Source organism: Pogoniulus pusillus, chromosome 23 (assembly GCF_015220805.1).
Source record: "Pogoniulus pusillus isolate bPogPus1 chromosome 23, bPogPus1.pri, whole genome shotgun sequence".
Taxonomy (NCBI): Eukaryota; Metazoa; Chordata; class Aves; order Piciformes; family Lybiidae; genus Pogoniulus; species Pogoniulus pusillus.
Window position 1 is genome coordinate 1,403,733 of NC_087286.1, and position 15,463 is coordinate 1,419,195.

The window sequence follows — 15,463 nt, forward strand, 5'->3', positions numbered from 1 at the left end:
GGTGAGGGTCTGTGTGCAAGGGCAGGTCCAGGCAGCCTCTCTGGCACACCAACCTTGCTATAAACTGGCTTCTGGTGGTGGTGCCGAGATCCCTTGTGTCTGCCAACTTATTCCTCATTCTGTCTCACAGACTTCAGGTGAAAATTGCCTTGCTGGAGCCAACTGCAGTCAGACTACTGCAAGATTGGAGAGCCAGCACCAGCCAGTTCAGTTTGTGTTACTCTATGCTGTCTAGCTCAGTGTTTTGCCATAAGTTGAGCCGTGAGCCATTCCTTTTCCAGTTGGCAGGGCCCAGGTGTGGTGCAGGAGTATGTTTCCCTTGGGTTCTTAAAGCCTGTGTCTTCTTAATAGAGCTAATCCCTACCGACCCACCACAGCTGCTTGGCAAGTGTCCTGAGCCGAAGCGCGGCAGATCCTGGGTTCCCTTCCGTGGGCACTGCTACTACGTACACACCACCTCAGAGGAAAGCTGGCCTGATGCCTCCATGGCCTGCATTCAGATGGGTAAGGGCCTTCTTGGGTCAGGTTGCTGCACAGGTTCAATCCAGCACCAAGAGTGTGTCCAGCAGGAGCAGGGCAGTGATGGTGCCCCGGGACTGAGCCCTGGGGAGGACACAGCTTGAGTGCTGGGCTCAGGTCTGGGGGCAGCAGGAGAAGAAAGACACTGAGGGGCTGGAGGGTGTCCAGAGAAGAGCACTGAGGCTGCTGAGGGGTCTGGAGGGCATCGTGTGAGGAGCAGCTGAGGGAGCTGGGGGTGGTCAGTGTGGAGAGGAGAAGGCTGAGGGGAGACCTCATTGCTCTCTGCAGCTGCCTGCAAGGAGGCTGGAGTGAGGCTGGGGTTGGTCTCTTCTCCCAGGTAAGCAGAGACAGGAGGAGAGGAACTGTGCTGGAGTTGTGCCAGGGGAAGGTTAGGCTGGAGATGAGGAGAAAGAGTGGTGAGGGGTTGGGACAGGCTGCCCAGGGAGGTGGTGGAGTGCCCAGCCTGGAGGTGTTGCAGAAGCTGTAGCTGTGGTGCTTCAGGACAGAGTGCAGTGGCCTTGGTGGTTGGGTTATGACCTTGAAAGTCTCCAACCTTGCCGGTGCTGTGGCTGTGTGAATGTGTGTGTGTGTGCCAGTTCTCAGCTCCAGCTAGCTCAAATTCACCTGCAAGCTTTTCTAGCACGTGAAAGATGTGATCACAAAATGTTTTGATTGTTCCCTGAGAAAATTCCTGTCTAATGGAAAGCCTTGCTGCAGTGATGTGTGATATCTCATTGGTGTCCTTCAGGTGCTTCTCTGGTCTCCATAGAAGATTCTGCTGAAATGAACTTTCTCCTCATACATTTGTCTCCACTTGCAAATGACTTCAGAAAATTCTGGATAGGACTGTTCCAAAACATTGATGGTAAATATTTCATAGTTCATACTGAGATGAAAGAAAGCCACAAAAGCTAATTAAACAGAGGAAATGCTGAATAACCTCACCTGCAGTGCTGCATCCAGCTCCAGAGCCCTCAGCACAGGAAGGACATGGAGCAGCTGGAGAGGGTCCAGAGCAGGCCATGAAAATGTTGAGGGGGTTGGAGCAGCTCTGCTGTGAGGACAGGCCGAGGGAGCTGGGGGTGTGCAGCCTGGAGAGAGGGCTCCAGGGGGACCACTGGCAACCTGCCAGTGCCCAAAGGGGCTACAAGCAGTCTGCAGAGACACTGCAAAGGCTTGCAGGGACAGGACGAGGGCAATGGCTGCAAACTAGAGCAGAACAGGTTGAGATTGGCTGTGAGGAACAAGTTCTGCAGCAGGTTGCCCAGGGAGGTGGTTGAGGTCCCATGGCTGGAGCTACTCCAAATGAGGCTGGGCAGGGCTGTGGGCAAGCTGCTCTAGTGGAGGATGTCCTTGCTGAGTGCAGAGGATTGGGCTGGATGAGCTTTGGAGGTCCTATCAATGCCAAACCATGCTGTGATTTTGTGAACATTAGCATGTCAAATAGTAATAGAAGTATTAAATAGTAACAAACAATCAGTCTCACAGTATCACCAAGGTTGGAAGAGACCTCATAGATCATCAAGTCCAAGCCAGAGCTGCCCCAGCTGTGAAATGCTTCATAGATTTTCCACTGAGATCCCTAAGCCAAAGCCACCACAGGGGCTCTACTTTTTGCACTTTTGCTGCAATGAGCATGTACTTCAGCCTGGCAAAGGTTCTAGCTTGGCACTGCAGGAGCTGATTTAAGTGTTTCCTGTCCCTTTTAAACTCCAATTACTTTAACCAGCATTATGCAGTCAAGGAATCCATCACCTTACAATTAAAGCTGAGACAACCTTCAGCTGGAATGCATTTCTAAACAGCTCAGGGCATAGCAGGTACCTGAGCTGCCTGGCAACATATAGGAACATGGTTTAGGATTGACTCTAGACTGGACATATGGGAAGGAGTTCAGCAGAGAGCCACGAGGATGATTGGAGGACATGAGCAACCCCCATACAAAGAGACACTGAGAGCCTTGGTACTGTTTAGTCTGGATAAGAAAAGGCTGAGGGGGGATCAGTGTCTGAGGGGAGAGTGTCAGTGGCTGGGGCCAAGCTCTTTTCAGTGGTCAGCACCAATAAGCCAAGGAGCAATGGGTACAAACTGGAACAGAGAAGGTTCCAGCTCAGCATGATGAGAAACTTGATTGGTGTGAGGGTGCTGGAGGCCTGGAGCAGATTGCCCAGAGAGGCTGTGGAGTCTCCTCTGGAGCCTTTCCAAGCCCACCTGGCTGTGTTCCTGTGTGCCCTGCCCTGGGTGATGCTGCTCTGGCAGGGGGTGGGACTGGATGCTCTCTGGAGGTCCCTTCCAACCTCTGAAGTTCTCTGAGGGTTAGACTGGATGACCTTTGAGGTCTCTTCCAACTGAATATTTTCTGTGATTCTGTGACTTTAGTTTATCAAAATTTCATGAGTTTTCCCCATTTTTCCATTGCAATTTTTAATCTTAATCCACAAATCTTTCAGCTTGCTTTGTGTTTGATTTTTGTTGCTGTTGGTGTTGTCAGTGTGGTTTTGTCTGCTTATGCCTTAAGTTCTTCACAGAGAGAGTGATTGGCACTGGAGTGGGCTGCCCAGGGAGGGGGTGGAGGCACCGTCCCTGGAGGTGTTGAAGCCAAGCCTGGCTGAGGCACTTAGTGCCATGGTCTGGTTGACTGGCTAGGGCTGGGTGCTAGGTTGGACTGGATGAGCTTGGAGGTCTCTTCCAACCTGCTTGATTCTATGATTCTATGATTTGGTTTTTGCCTTGTTTGGCTTTGGTTTAGGGTTTGGATTTGTTCTTATCAGTGGGGATTTGTTTGTTTCCTCACGGCTTTTGCTTGAGTTGCACTGGTTTGGTCTTGGATTTTTGTTGTTGTCAGTGTGCTTTTGTTTTTAGTTTGCATGGTTTTGTTTTGCTGTGGCTTTGGCTTTGGCTTTGTTCTGTTGTCTGTGGGGGTGTTTTATGGGGTTTGGCTTGGTTCGGTTTTGTTTTGCTTTGCTTTTGGACTTGGGTTATTTTTGTTGCTGTCAGTGGGCTTTGGTTTTGTTGGTTGGTTTTCCTTTGGGTTCTTTTCCTTTGGGTTTGGACTTTTTGTTCTTGCTGCCAATGGGGTTTTGTTTGTGGGCTTTGTTTGGACTGTTTTGGTTTGGTTTCCTTTGGACTGGTCTTGTTGTGGTCAGGGTTGTGTTTATGGCTTCTGTTTGAGTTGTTTCATTTTGCTCTGGTTTTGGGGTTTGGGCTTGGTTTGGTTTTGTGAATGGGTTTTTGTTTGGGTTGTTTTGATTTGGCCTTGGGGGGTTTCTGGGGGTTGTATTTGTTTTGTTCATTGACCTACTGTCTGTGGTTTTGTTGTGGTTCTGTTTGTGGTTTTGTTTCTTTGGGGGTTTGGGGTTGGGGTTTTGTTTATTTGTGGCTTTGTTTTGGGGGTTTGTTTGTTTGGGAGTTTTATTTGGAATGGATTTGATTGGTTTGGTTTTGGTATCAGTTTTGGAGCAGATGCTCTGGTTTTACTAAAAGCTCCCAGGCATGGCTGAGTCCAAGGCACAGGCCCTTGGGTAGCCTGGGCCTGTCTGCTGCACATCTCTGCCTCCATGAACCTGCAGGCAGAGGGAGTTTGTCTCCATGAACAGGCAGGCAGAGGGAGTTTGTCTCCATGAACCTGCAGGCAGAGGGAGTTTGTCTTTGAGTGCTTAGGTTTGGCACCCTCCAACCTGAACCCCTCTGGCTGTTCAAGGAGTGAGCAGTGAGCCCTCTGCAATGCTACTACACTGAATTGGTGCATTCCATGACCAAAGTCATTGCACCTGGTAGCCTAGAAAGACCTCCCCATTGCATTCACTCAAGAGGCAATGCTTCTGATTTCAGGAGAATGGATATGGACAGACAGAAGTCAGCTGGAATTTGTCAACTGGGAGAAAGGAGAGCCCACAATAATCTTTGATGAGCATTGTGTTGACATGGATGTCTCAAGTGGAACCTGGAGGAATTATTACTGCTCTGTTGACCAGAATTTTATTTGCAAAATCCCCAAGAGTAAGTTGTGAATTTGCATGCACTGAGTGGGTCCTTTCTCACAGGCAGTGGTCAATGTACATCAAGTCTAATTAATCATGCACTGGCTACACTCTGCATTGGTACATAGACTGGACTCATGCAGTTCAACAGGGCCAAGCGTGCAAGGTCCTGCAGCTGAGGCAGGGCAATCCCAAGCACAAATGCAGGCTGGATGAGGAGTGGTTGAGAGCAGCCTTGAGGGTGTCAGTTGGTGCCAAAATGCCCAGGAGCCAGCACTGGTTGCTGTGTGCTGGCTGCAGCCAGAGCAGAGAGAGCAGCAGCACAGGGAGGGGATTCTGCCCTTCTGCTCTGATCAGACCTCACCTGAAGTTCTGGAGCCCCCAGCATAAGAGGGACCTGGAGCTGCTGGAGAGGGTCCAGAGGAGGCTACAAAGATGATCAGAGGGCTGGAGAACCTGCCCTGGGGAGACAGGCTAAGTTGGGAATGTTCATCCTGAAGAAGAGAAGGCTCCAGGGAGACCTTAGATCAGCCTTCCAGCACCTGAAGGGAGCTAAGGAGAGCTGGGGAGACTTTTGACAAAGGCTGGGATAGGATAAGGGACAATGGCTTTGAGCTGGAAGAGGTGAGATTCAAAGTGGAGATGAGGAAGAAATTCTTGAGAGTGGGGGTGGGGAGACATTGGCACAGGTAGCCCAGGGAGGCTGTGGGTGTCCCCTACCTGGAAGCGTTCAGAGGCAGGATGGACAAAGCCTTGAGCAACCTGGGCTAGCAGGAGGTCCCCCTGCCCATGGCAGGGGATTGAAACTCAGTGATCTTTAAGGTCACTTCTAAGCCAAACCAGCCTAGGACTGTGATCATTTAGATTTGAAAGACAGGTGAAGCAGAAGCCTCTGCAGTGTGTGCTTGAGCTTTGACTGCTGCCTTGCGAACGGTGCCTAACATCAGCCTCTGCTCTCTCCACAGTAATCGAAGAGGAGCCAACCCACGAGTCCCATGTCAATAAAGGTAAGTGTGAAAGGGGAGTGGATCACAAGGGCTGTGCTTGGTAGCTCAGAGAGGTTCTCCCCCGCCCCTACTCTGCCCTGCTGAAGTCACGTCTGGAATATTGTGTCCGGTTCTGGGCCCCCCAGTTCAAGAAGGAACTCAGGGAAGTGCATGAAAGAGTCCAGCACAGAGCCAGAAAGCTGCTGCAGGCAGAGGAACATCTTCCTTGCAAGGAGAGCCTGAGGAGCTGGGGCTAGGAGCTTGGAGAGGAGGAGCCTGAGGGCTGCCCTCAGTCATGTTTATAGAGATGCAAAGGTGAGTGGCAGGAGGCTGGAGCCAGCTCTGCTGGGGGATGCCCAGTGCCAGGGCAAGGGGCACTGGGGGAAGCTGAGGCAGGGGAAGTGCCATGCAAACATGAGGAGATTTTTTTTCCCTGTGAGAGTGACAGAGCCTGGCACAGGCTGCCCAGGGGGGCTGTGGAGTCTCCCTCTCTGGAGATACTCAAAATCCCCCTGGATGTGTTCCTGTGTGATCTGCTCTACATGACCCTGCTCTGGCAGGGGGTTGGACTGGATGAGCTTTGGAGGTCTCTTCCAGCCCCTGACATTCTGAGAGTCTGTGCTAAGTTGGGTTCTCAGAAACCTCTACATTGAAATTTCAGTAGATCTATGGACATTTACTTTTCACAGGTAAAACTGCCTGCAGAGAAGTTTCATTTGAATGCTCGTTTAGCTGTCAGGATGATTTTAAGGCTGTTCAAGAGGAGAGCTCTTTGCTCACTCTGCTTGGTTTACTGAGTTTTGCTTTTCCTTTTGGTGTTTTTTCTTTTTGCTTTACTAGTGCTGCACTATGCTACAATACAATGCTTTGAAAAGGAACAGAGATGAGTGTGAGCCCATTCTTGTGCTCTCCATCCACAACATGCATCAGTTCTACCTGCTGGTCTGGTGCTTCAGTTGTTTTACATTCATCATCGATGTCCATCAGGGCTCAGCACTGGCCCTGTCCTCTCTAATATCTTTGCCAATGATATGGATGAATGAATTGAGGCAGCCTCAGTACATTTGTAGATGGCACCAAGCTGGGTGGCTGTGTCCACTTGTAGAGGGTAGGGGAGCTTTGCAGTGGGACCAGGACAGGTGAGAGCCATGGGCCAAGGCTCAGTGTGTGAAGTTCAACAAGGCCAAGGGCCAGGTCCTGCTCCTGGGTCACAGCAACCCCATGGGGAGCTCCAGACCTGGGCATGTGTGGTTGGGAAGCTGCAGCTTGGAGAGGGACCTGGGAGTGCTGGTTGGCAGTGATTGAACATGGGGCAGCAGTGCCAAGGTGGACAAGACAGCCACTGGCATCCTGGCCTGGCTCAGGAGCAGGGTGGGCAGCAGGGCCAGGAGGGGATCATGCCCCTGTGCTCAGCACTGGGCAGGCCACAGCTCGAGTGCTGTGCTCAGCTCTGGGCCCCTGGCTGCAGGAAGGACACTGAGGGGCTGCAGCGTGTCCAGAGCAGGGCAGCCAGGCTGGAGAAGGGCCTGGAGCAGCTGGGGCTGAGCAGGGGCTGAGGGAGCTGGGGGGGTGCAGGCTGGAGCAGAGCAGCCTGAGGGCAGAGCTCATTGCTCTCTGCAGCTGCCTGCAGGGAGGGGGCAGTGAGCAGGGGGCAGCCTCTGCTGCTTGCTGCCAAGGGCCAGGAGCAGAGGAGATGGTTCCAAGCTGCCCAGGCAGGGCAGGCTCAGGCTGCACCTTAGGGAATCTTTCTGCCCTGGAAGGCTTCTCAAGCATTGGCAGTGTCTGCCCAGGGCAGTGCTGCAGTGCTGCACCCTGGAGGTGTTGCCGCAGCCTGTGGAGCTGTGCCTGGGGCCATGGCTTAGTGCTGAGGCTGCAGTGCTGGGTGTGGGTTTGGGCTGGGTGAGTTTGGAAGGCTCTTCTAGGCAGATGTGTTCTGTGGAGTCAGTTTATCTAAGGAGCTATCAGCTGTCAGCAGTAGCAGTCTCTGCCTACCTGCAGTAACGATTCTGTTCTCCCTTTCACAGCATCAAAGCAGGAAGCTGCTGCCTCCTCTGCGAACAGCCTGGGTGGGATGGTTGTGATCCTGCTCTTCCTGCTGCTGACAGGCACTGGCCTGACCTTCTATTTCTTCTATAGAAGGAGGCGTGACCGGCAGATGCTGGGTGGCTTTGACAATGCCATCTACCGCGGTGGGGCCGACCTGGGCACTCAGGAATCCAATTGTCTGGTGACCAACATCGAGGAGAACGAGCAGGCAACAGTTTAGTAGGCAGGGTAAGCCTGAGCCTGGCTACAGAAAGAGTTAGAGCAGTGGAATGCAAGAACTCTTCTGCCACAGCAGTTTTCTCCTCTGGACACTGAGGTTGGCTTTGCACAGGATGCTTCTTGCTTTCTGTACTAGCAGCAACAAACAATCTTGCAAGGCAGAGCCAGAGCTCTGCTCACAGACTGGGAGGAGAGCTGGAGCTACACTGTGCAAGGGAACAGCCAGGGAGTTCCAGCCTCTGTATAGTCCAGCATCACTGGACCATTTTAGGCACAAGAGGAACCATGCTCACTGCAGGCAGCTATGGGAATGTGCTACTTGGCATGCTCCAAAAAGCATAGCCAGATCTGTACATATCCTGAAGCTTCTGCCTTGATCTCCAGCACAGACTGGCAGAATTGCACAGCTTGGGTGGCACCTCCAAGCTCCCCTGGCACAGGCCTCTTGTTGAAGCAGGACCAGCTCCCTGGCACAGCTGGGCAGCCTGTTTCACTGCTGTGGGTCCACATCTTCCTGTTCCTACTGAGGTGCCCACAGAAACTCTTCCAGCTGCTTGTAGTTCTGAATTAACACATTTTCCTCCTCTGATGAAAAGGGAAGTGTAAACTGATCATCCTCTGTGTCATTCTCTCATGCAAGCACTGAGGGCTGAGCTGCAGGACGAGTGTGGAATGGATTGTGACCAGAAATGCTTTTTTGCTTCAGTAATGCAGTAGGAATCTCAAAGGGGCTAAACCTAATCCAGATTTGAACAGAGTACACACAACTGTTACTGAAGTCCCCAGCACTGCTGAAGAGTTCAGAGAATCACAGAATGACCCAGATTGGAAGGGGTGTCCATAGCTCATCCAGCCCAACCCTCTGCACTCAGCAGGGACATCCTCCACTAGAGCAGCTTGCCCACAGCCCTGGCCAGCCTCACCTGCAATAGCTCCAGCCATGGGGCCTCAGCCACCTCCCTGGGCAACCTGTTGCAGGGTTCCAGCAGCCTCCTGCTGCAGAACTTGTTCCTCACATCCAATCTCCATCTGCTCTGCTCTGCTTTGCAGCCATTGCCCTCATCCTGTCCCTGCAGCCCTTTGCAAACAGTCTCTCTGTAGCCTGCCTGTAGCCCTTTCAGCTACTGGCAGGTGATGATTTCCTACCTTCTTTTTTTCCCCCAAGGCTTGATGAGACTTCCCCTTAGGAAGCCTTCACTGATTTCTATCCAAATCCTCCCTGTCCAAGTCTGGTTTAATTCTTTGATTAACATCCCAGCCTTTCATCCTCACAGACCTGAGAGCATTGGATGTCAGACTGGTCTACTGGGATATTCTCTAGGTCCACAACACCTAAAAAATATAAGGTGGGCTCACAGAGAGGTGGGTTTGGGTTTTTTTTTGCTTTTCCAGTACATTTTATGCCAAACACAATCAATTAAGAGACTCAGAGCTCTCAGTCCAGAAAAGTTCCCTTATTTAATTTGATATTTCTGATCCTGGACAGATTTTAATGGTGTTTAAGTTAAAATATTTTGCTCATGTATGAAAGATGTGTAAATAACTTTTATTCTCTGTTGGTTCACTCAAATGGGCATTAAAAGTAATGGTTCTAAGGAAAAGGTTTTGTGTCTTCTTAAAGAGAACAATTTGTCATGGGGTGGAAGCAGCAGGAGGGAGGGGTAGAATTGCAGAATGGTTTAGGTTGCAAAGGACCTCAAAGGTCAAAGTACTTCAATGTCTATGCACCAATGAGCATCCACTTCCCCTAGTTGGGCAGACTCTGATTACAGCAGCAGTGATTTGTCCTTAGCAGACTTTACCATCCTGTAAGCCACCCTGCCCCACTGCTTCTGCACCCTCAACACGGGGAAGTTTGCCCTAATAAATGGCTAATAAAAGTGTTGTAATATTAGAATCAAAGGATCACAGAATGGGCTTGGCTGGAAAGGACCTCCAAAGCTCATCCAGTCCAACCCCCCTGCACTCAGCAGGGACATCCTCAGCTAGATCAGGTTGCCCACAGTCCCCTTGAGCATCACCTTTATTATCTCCAGGGATGGAGCCTCAACCATCTCCCTGGGCAACCTGTTGCAGTGTTCCAGCAGTCTCCTGGTGCAAAACTTGTTGCTAACATCAGAAAAGATTGATGATGCTGCAGTGCTGGGAGGGGCTGCTGGCAGCCCTCAGGCTGTGCTGCTGTCCAACAGGATCTGCCCGGGCTGAGAGTTAGGCAAAGGGGAGCCTGATGAAGGTCAATGAAGACAAGTGCAGAGTCCTGCATCTGGAGAGGCACAACAGCAGGCACCAGTACAGACTAGGAGACATTCTGCTGGAAAGCAAATCCATGGACAAACAGCTTGGAGTGCTGGTGGGCAGCAAGTTCTGCATGGGGTAACAATATGCCCTTGTGGAGCCAGTGGAATCCTGGGGTGCATCAGGAGAAGTGTGGCCAGCAGGGCTAGGGAGGTTCTCCTGCCCCTCTGCTCTGCCCTGCTGAGAACACAGCTGCAGTACTGTGTCCAGTTTGGGGCTTTCAAGTTCAGAAGAGACAGGGACCTGCTGGAGACAGTCCAGCAGAGAGCTGTGAGGATGCTAAGGGACTGGAACAGCTCTGCTGTGAAGAAAGGCTGAGAGCCCTGGGGCTGCTTAGTGTGGAGATGAGAAGGCTAAGAGGGATCTGATCAATGTCTGTCAGTACCTGAGGGGTGGGGGTCAGGATGAAGCTGCCAGGCTCTGTCTGGGGACAGCTTGCTCACAGCCCTCACCAGCCTCACCTGCAATAGCTCCAGCCATGGGGCCTCAACCACCTCCCTGGGCAACCTGTTGCAGGGTTCCAGCAGCCTCCTGCTGCAGAACTTGTTCCTCACAGCCAATCTCCATCTGCTCTGCTCTGCTTTGCAGCCATTGCCCTCGTCCTGTCCCTGCAGCCCTTTGCAAACAGTCTCTCTGCAGCCTGCCTGTAGCCCCTTCAGGTACTGCAGGTTGCTCTTAGGTGTGCCTGGAGCCTTCTCTTCTGCAGGCTGCTCACCCCCAGCTCCCTCAGCCTGTCCTCATAGCAGAAATGCTCCAGTTTGTGAGCATCTTTGTGGCCTCCTCTGCACCTGCTCCATCAGGTCCCTGTGCTGAGGGCTCCAGAGCTGAAGCCAGCAGTGCAGGTAAGACCTCAGCAGAGCAGAGGGGCAGGATCTCCTCACTCCACCTCTGGCCACACTGCTCTGGATGCAGCCCAGGCTGCCCTGGGCCTTCTGTGCTGCCAGCTCACACAGACGGTTCCTTGCTTGTGAGTTGTGTTTGTGGGGCAAGAGGGATGCTCTGGAGCCTTGTTCTGAAGTGCAGAGGATGGGAAGGAAACCACAGAAGTTCCACAACAGGAACAGAGAAAGGACTTGTGGGGAAGCCTCTCGGGAGAAGGGAAGGAAAGGCTTTCTCCTAGAGAGCCACAGGGGAACTTCATGGGGCTGGTTTGCAACCGCAGGAGCCCCTGGGGGAAAGCTTCCAGGCAAACCCTTTCTCTGCAGAGCAACTGTGGGAAGCAGAGATGTTTGTTTCTGAACAAACCCCTTTGAGATGGTGGGATCTGCTCACCTTGAAGAAAAGGTGCTGATCCTTCCCCCTGCTGGGTCCAGCCTGTGTGGGGTCCTGCTTGCTGGTTACCAAAAGGAAGAGGAAAGGGGGATAAGGTGTGTGGGGGCTGTGATGAGTGGGGAGTGAGAGGGCTGCATCAGCTGTCAAGAGCCAGGCAGAGCAGCAGTGAGGCTTGATCACACAGCTCCCACCCAATGACTACTTCTGCACCCTGTGCTGTCAGAAAATCATCTCTTGCTCCTGGCAGTGAGGAGAGCAGCCTCTGCTCCTGGTGCTGGTACTGCTGCTGCTGCAGCCACACAGGATGGTGCCAGCTGCTGGGCTGCTCTCTGAAACCAGGCTGCTGTGCACTCTTAAAGAATCCCAGAGTGGTTTGGGTTGGAAGGGAGCTCAAAGCTGATCCAGTTCCAGCCCCTTTGCCATAGGCAGGGACACCTCCCACTAGAACAGGTCTCTCAAGGCCTCATCCAACCTGGCCCTGAACACCTCCAGGGAGGTCATGGAGCACAGAATCAGAGAATGTGAATCTTCAATCACATTCTGTGTTTCTGTGATTCTGTGCTCCACAGCCTCCCTGGGCAGCCTGTGCCAGTGTCTCTCCACCCTCACTGCAAACAACTTCTTCCTAACAGCCACTTTCAATCTCCCCTCTGCCACTTCAAACCCATTCCTCCTCATCCTGGCATGACAAGACCTTGTCAGTAGTCCCTCCCCAGCCCTCCTGGAGCCCCCTGGATCCTCCTGGATCCTGCAAGGCCACTCCAAGGGCTCCTGGAAGCCTTCTCTTCTCCAGGCTGCACAGTCCCAACTCTCTCAGCCTGTGCTCACAGCAGCCCTCTCAGCATCTTGGTGGCCTCCTCTGCACTGGCTCCAACACTTCCATGTCCTTCTTGTGCTGGGGGCTGCAGAACTGCCCCCAGGACTGCAGGTGGGGTGTGAGGAGAGCAGAGCCAAGGGGCAGAATCCCCTCCCTTGCCCTATGCCCACACTGCTCTTGCTGCAGCCCAGCACAGGGTTGTGTCTGGGCTGCACTCACCCTGCAGGCTCCTGTTGAGCTTTTCATCAGCCCAGACCCCCAGGTCCTTTTCCTCAGGGCTGCTCTCAGCCACTCACCACCCAAGATGCCTTTCAAACCCAGCAACATTTAGGATCCATTCAGAGTTAAAGCTGTTTGCAACTCATTTTTCGCAGGAAATGAGAATGAAGAAATGTGCAACTTCTGCAGGATAGCAAAGGTCTGGGGAAGGGGAGACTGAATATTGGTCAGAGCATAAAAGGGAAGGTGCTCACTCTTCCTTAGATTGAAAACAGGAGGAAACTGAGGATGACACTAAAACCCAGGTGCACTTAATGCCCTTACTGAAGATGTGAAATGCAATGGTACACACACTGAGCACAGCGACACAGAGCAAGAAAGGGCTTTTGCATCTGTGGAGCAGCTAGAACTGGGACTAGGAAAGGAAGGAAATCTTTACACTCTGCATGAAAGCTGCTAGCATTCAGCTGCAGAAGACAGGCATGGTCTAGGGACTCTCTTCATTTAACTCTTTGCAATTGCTGCTTCTGCAGACTGTAATTGCACCAAACACCAGAACTGTTTCAGTTCCAGAAGTTGAGTATTTTATAATGAGCTCCAAATATTCACAAGGTGGTTTGGTGCTTGATTATTCACATGACCTTCCATAGCTCAAACTAGTAATGTCATTCAGAGGGAATGTTGAAAGCCATTTCTGCCTGGTGGCACTTAGTATCTCAACAGAGAACATGAGGCAGCAGTGCCCAGGTGGCCAAGACAGCCACTGGCATCCTGGCCTGGCTCAGAAGCAGGGTGGGCAGCAGGGCCAGGAGGGGATCATGCCCCTGTGCTCAGCACTGGGCAGGCCACAGCTCGAGTGCTGTGCTCAGCTCTGGGCCCCTGGCTGCAGGAAGGACACTGAGGGGCTGCAGCGTGTCCAGAGCAGGGCAGCCAGGCTGGAGAAGGGCCTGGAGCAGCTGGGGCTGAGCAGGGGCTGAGGGAGCTGGGGGGGTGCAGGCTGGAGCAGAGCAGCCTGAGGGCAGAGCTCATTGCTCTCTGCAGCTGCCTGCAGGGAGGGGGCAGGGAGCAGGGGGCAGCCTCTGCTGCTTGCTGCCAAGGGCCAGGAGCAGAGGAAATGGTTCCAAGCTGCCCAGGCAGGGCAGGCTCAGGCTGCACCTTAGGGAATCTTTCTGCCCTGGAAGGCTTCTCAAGCATTGGCAGTGTCTGCCCAGGGCAGTGCTGCAGTGCTGCAGCCTGGAGGTGTTGCAGCAGCCTGTGGAGCTGTGCCTGGGGCCATGGCTTAGTGCTGAGGCTGCAGTGCTGGGTGTGGGTTTGGGCTGGCTGAGCTGGAAGGCTTTGCCAATCAGATGTGCTCTGTGACCACCACAAAACCTTCTGTAGGTGCTGTGCCAGTCAGGTGTGACTGGGCAAGACAGCAGCCTCACAGAAAAGCCTTTACTGACCTTCAGGCTGATTTCTGCTTCACTTTTTCTGAGCTAGCAATATCCTGCTTCAGCCTGCCAGGAGCAGTTAGATTTTCCCTTCTAATTTCCTTAGTTCTCAGGGATTTCTGTCTCCAAGGTGGAAGTGACTCTGCTGGGAAGTGACCCACTCAGCTCTACACAGTGTAGCCTGCTGCTCTCTGAGCAAAATGATGACAGACTTCAGTTGCAGGGCAGGGGGAAAGAAAAAAGTCATCCTTTGCTATTTAACTTCTCACTCTACTGTGTCACAGGAGAGAGGAGACTGAACACTAGAGCCTGGAGGAGCACTTTACATGGCCCAGGAGGGGTAATAGTGCAGGAAAAGGAGATCTGAGCCTGCAGTGTTAGGACTCACTGCACCCAAAAGAGTCATGCACCATTTGTCCATTGGCTTTTGCTCCTGCTCCTCTGACCAGGCCTGGGCAACACCACCCAGACACTGGTAAAAGTGGATTTACAGCTGTGGTAAGCAGAAGTCAGCTGCTCAGAGGCAGTTCATTGGCAAACCAAGTGAGTGCAACAACAAAGAGTTAAATCTGGCACAGGCACCACCTCTGCCACAAACTCCCTGGGCATGTTGTGAGGCAGCCACACATTGCCTGCCACTGCTGCTCTCCAAGCAGAATTCCCACTCTCCCTTATGGCCACATCATAGACCTGATGAAACTGGGCTGGAGAACAGCCCTGCACAAAAGGACCTGGGGGGCTGGGTGGGGAGAAGCTGGGCAGGAGCCAGCACTGGGCTCTGGCAGCACAGAGGGCCAAGGGCAGCCTGGGCTGCATCCAACGCAGCGTGGGCAGAGATGGAGAGAGGGGAAGACAGAGGAGGAGGGATTGGGGCACTCAAGTCTGAGTGAGCTGCAAGCAGCACACTTTACTGAGGCAACACAGCAGGTTATGTGCTGCTTGGAAGAGGTGTGCATAACTGACTTAGTTTGAGATTGGCCCATGTGGGAAGCACAGATTGGCTCAGGGTTATGTGTGTGGTACCAATAGGGTTAACTTTAAACCACGACCTGCAGAGTCAGCCCCTGCGGCTGCCTGGCTCTGCCTCCTGCAGCTCTGGGGGGTGCCACCCACCGCCTGGCTTCCTGCCTCCCAGATGGGGTCAAGGACACTTTGCAGCATGGGTTGCTCATTCTTATCAGCTCATGTCCTGTTAGCAAGAAATCCATCCACAGGCTGGCGTGGGGGTTTTGCCCTGTATCACTGAGAGGGCTTGGGAAGGAGACATCAGAATTTTATTCATCTTTAGGAGAGGAATTTGTGTCTGCAATGTGGAAGTGACTCTGCTGGGAAATGACCCACCCAGCGTAACCTGCTCCTCTCTGAACAAAATCATGACAGACTTCAGTTGTAAGGCACAGGGGAAAGAAAGAAATCCTCCTTTGCTGTTTAACTTCCCATTCTACTGTGTCACAGTAGAGAGGAGAACTGGAATGGTCTGCCCAGGGCAGTGCTAGAGTCACTACCCCTAGAGGTGTTTAAGCAGCCTCTGGAGCTTTGCTTAGGGACAACTTAGGGATGCTGCTGAAGGGTTGGACTGGATGATCTTGGAGGGCCTGTCCAAGCAGTTGTGTCCTGTGATTCTCTGAGTATTTTCATAGTGTTCCTCTTCCAATGAACCTTGTGTGCAGGGACACTCAG

General features: G+C 52.5%; 1 protein-coding gene across 1 annotated transcript in view; it reads left to right on the forward strand.

Moving 5' to 3' along the window:
- Positions 1-9,351, forward strand: part of LOC135185549 (macrophage mannose receptor 1-like) — a 61,057-nt gene extending 51,706 nt beyond the window's left edge. Inside the window, exons 26-30 of the mRNA XM_064162329.1 lie at positions 352-504; positions 1,268-1,384; positions 4,351-4,518; positions 5,465-5,506; positions 7,510-9,351. Of these exons, the coding sequence (XP_064018399.1) occupies positions 352-504; positions 1,268-1,384; positions 4,351-4,518; positions 5,465-5,506; positions 7,510-7,751 (722 nt within the window). The 3' untranslated portion in view covers positions 7,752-9,351. The remainder of the gene's footprint in view (positions 1-351; positions 505-1,267; positions 1,385-4,350; positions 4,519-5,464; positions 5,507-7,509) is intronic.
- Positions 9,352-15,463: the final 6,112 nt, after the last annotated feature.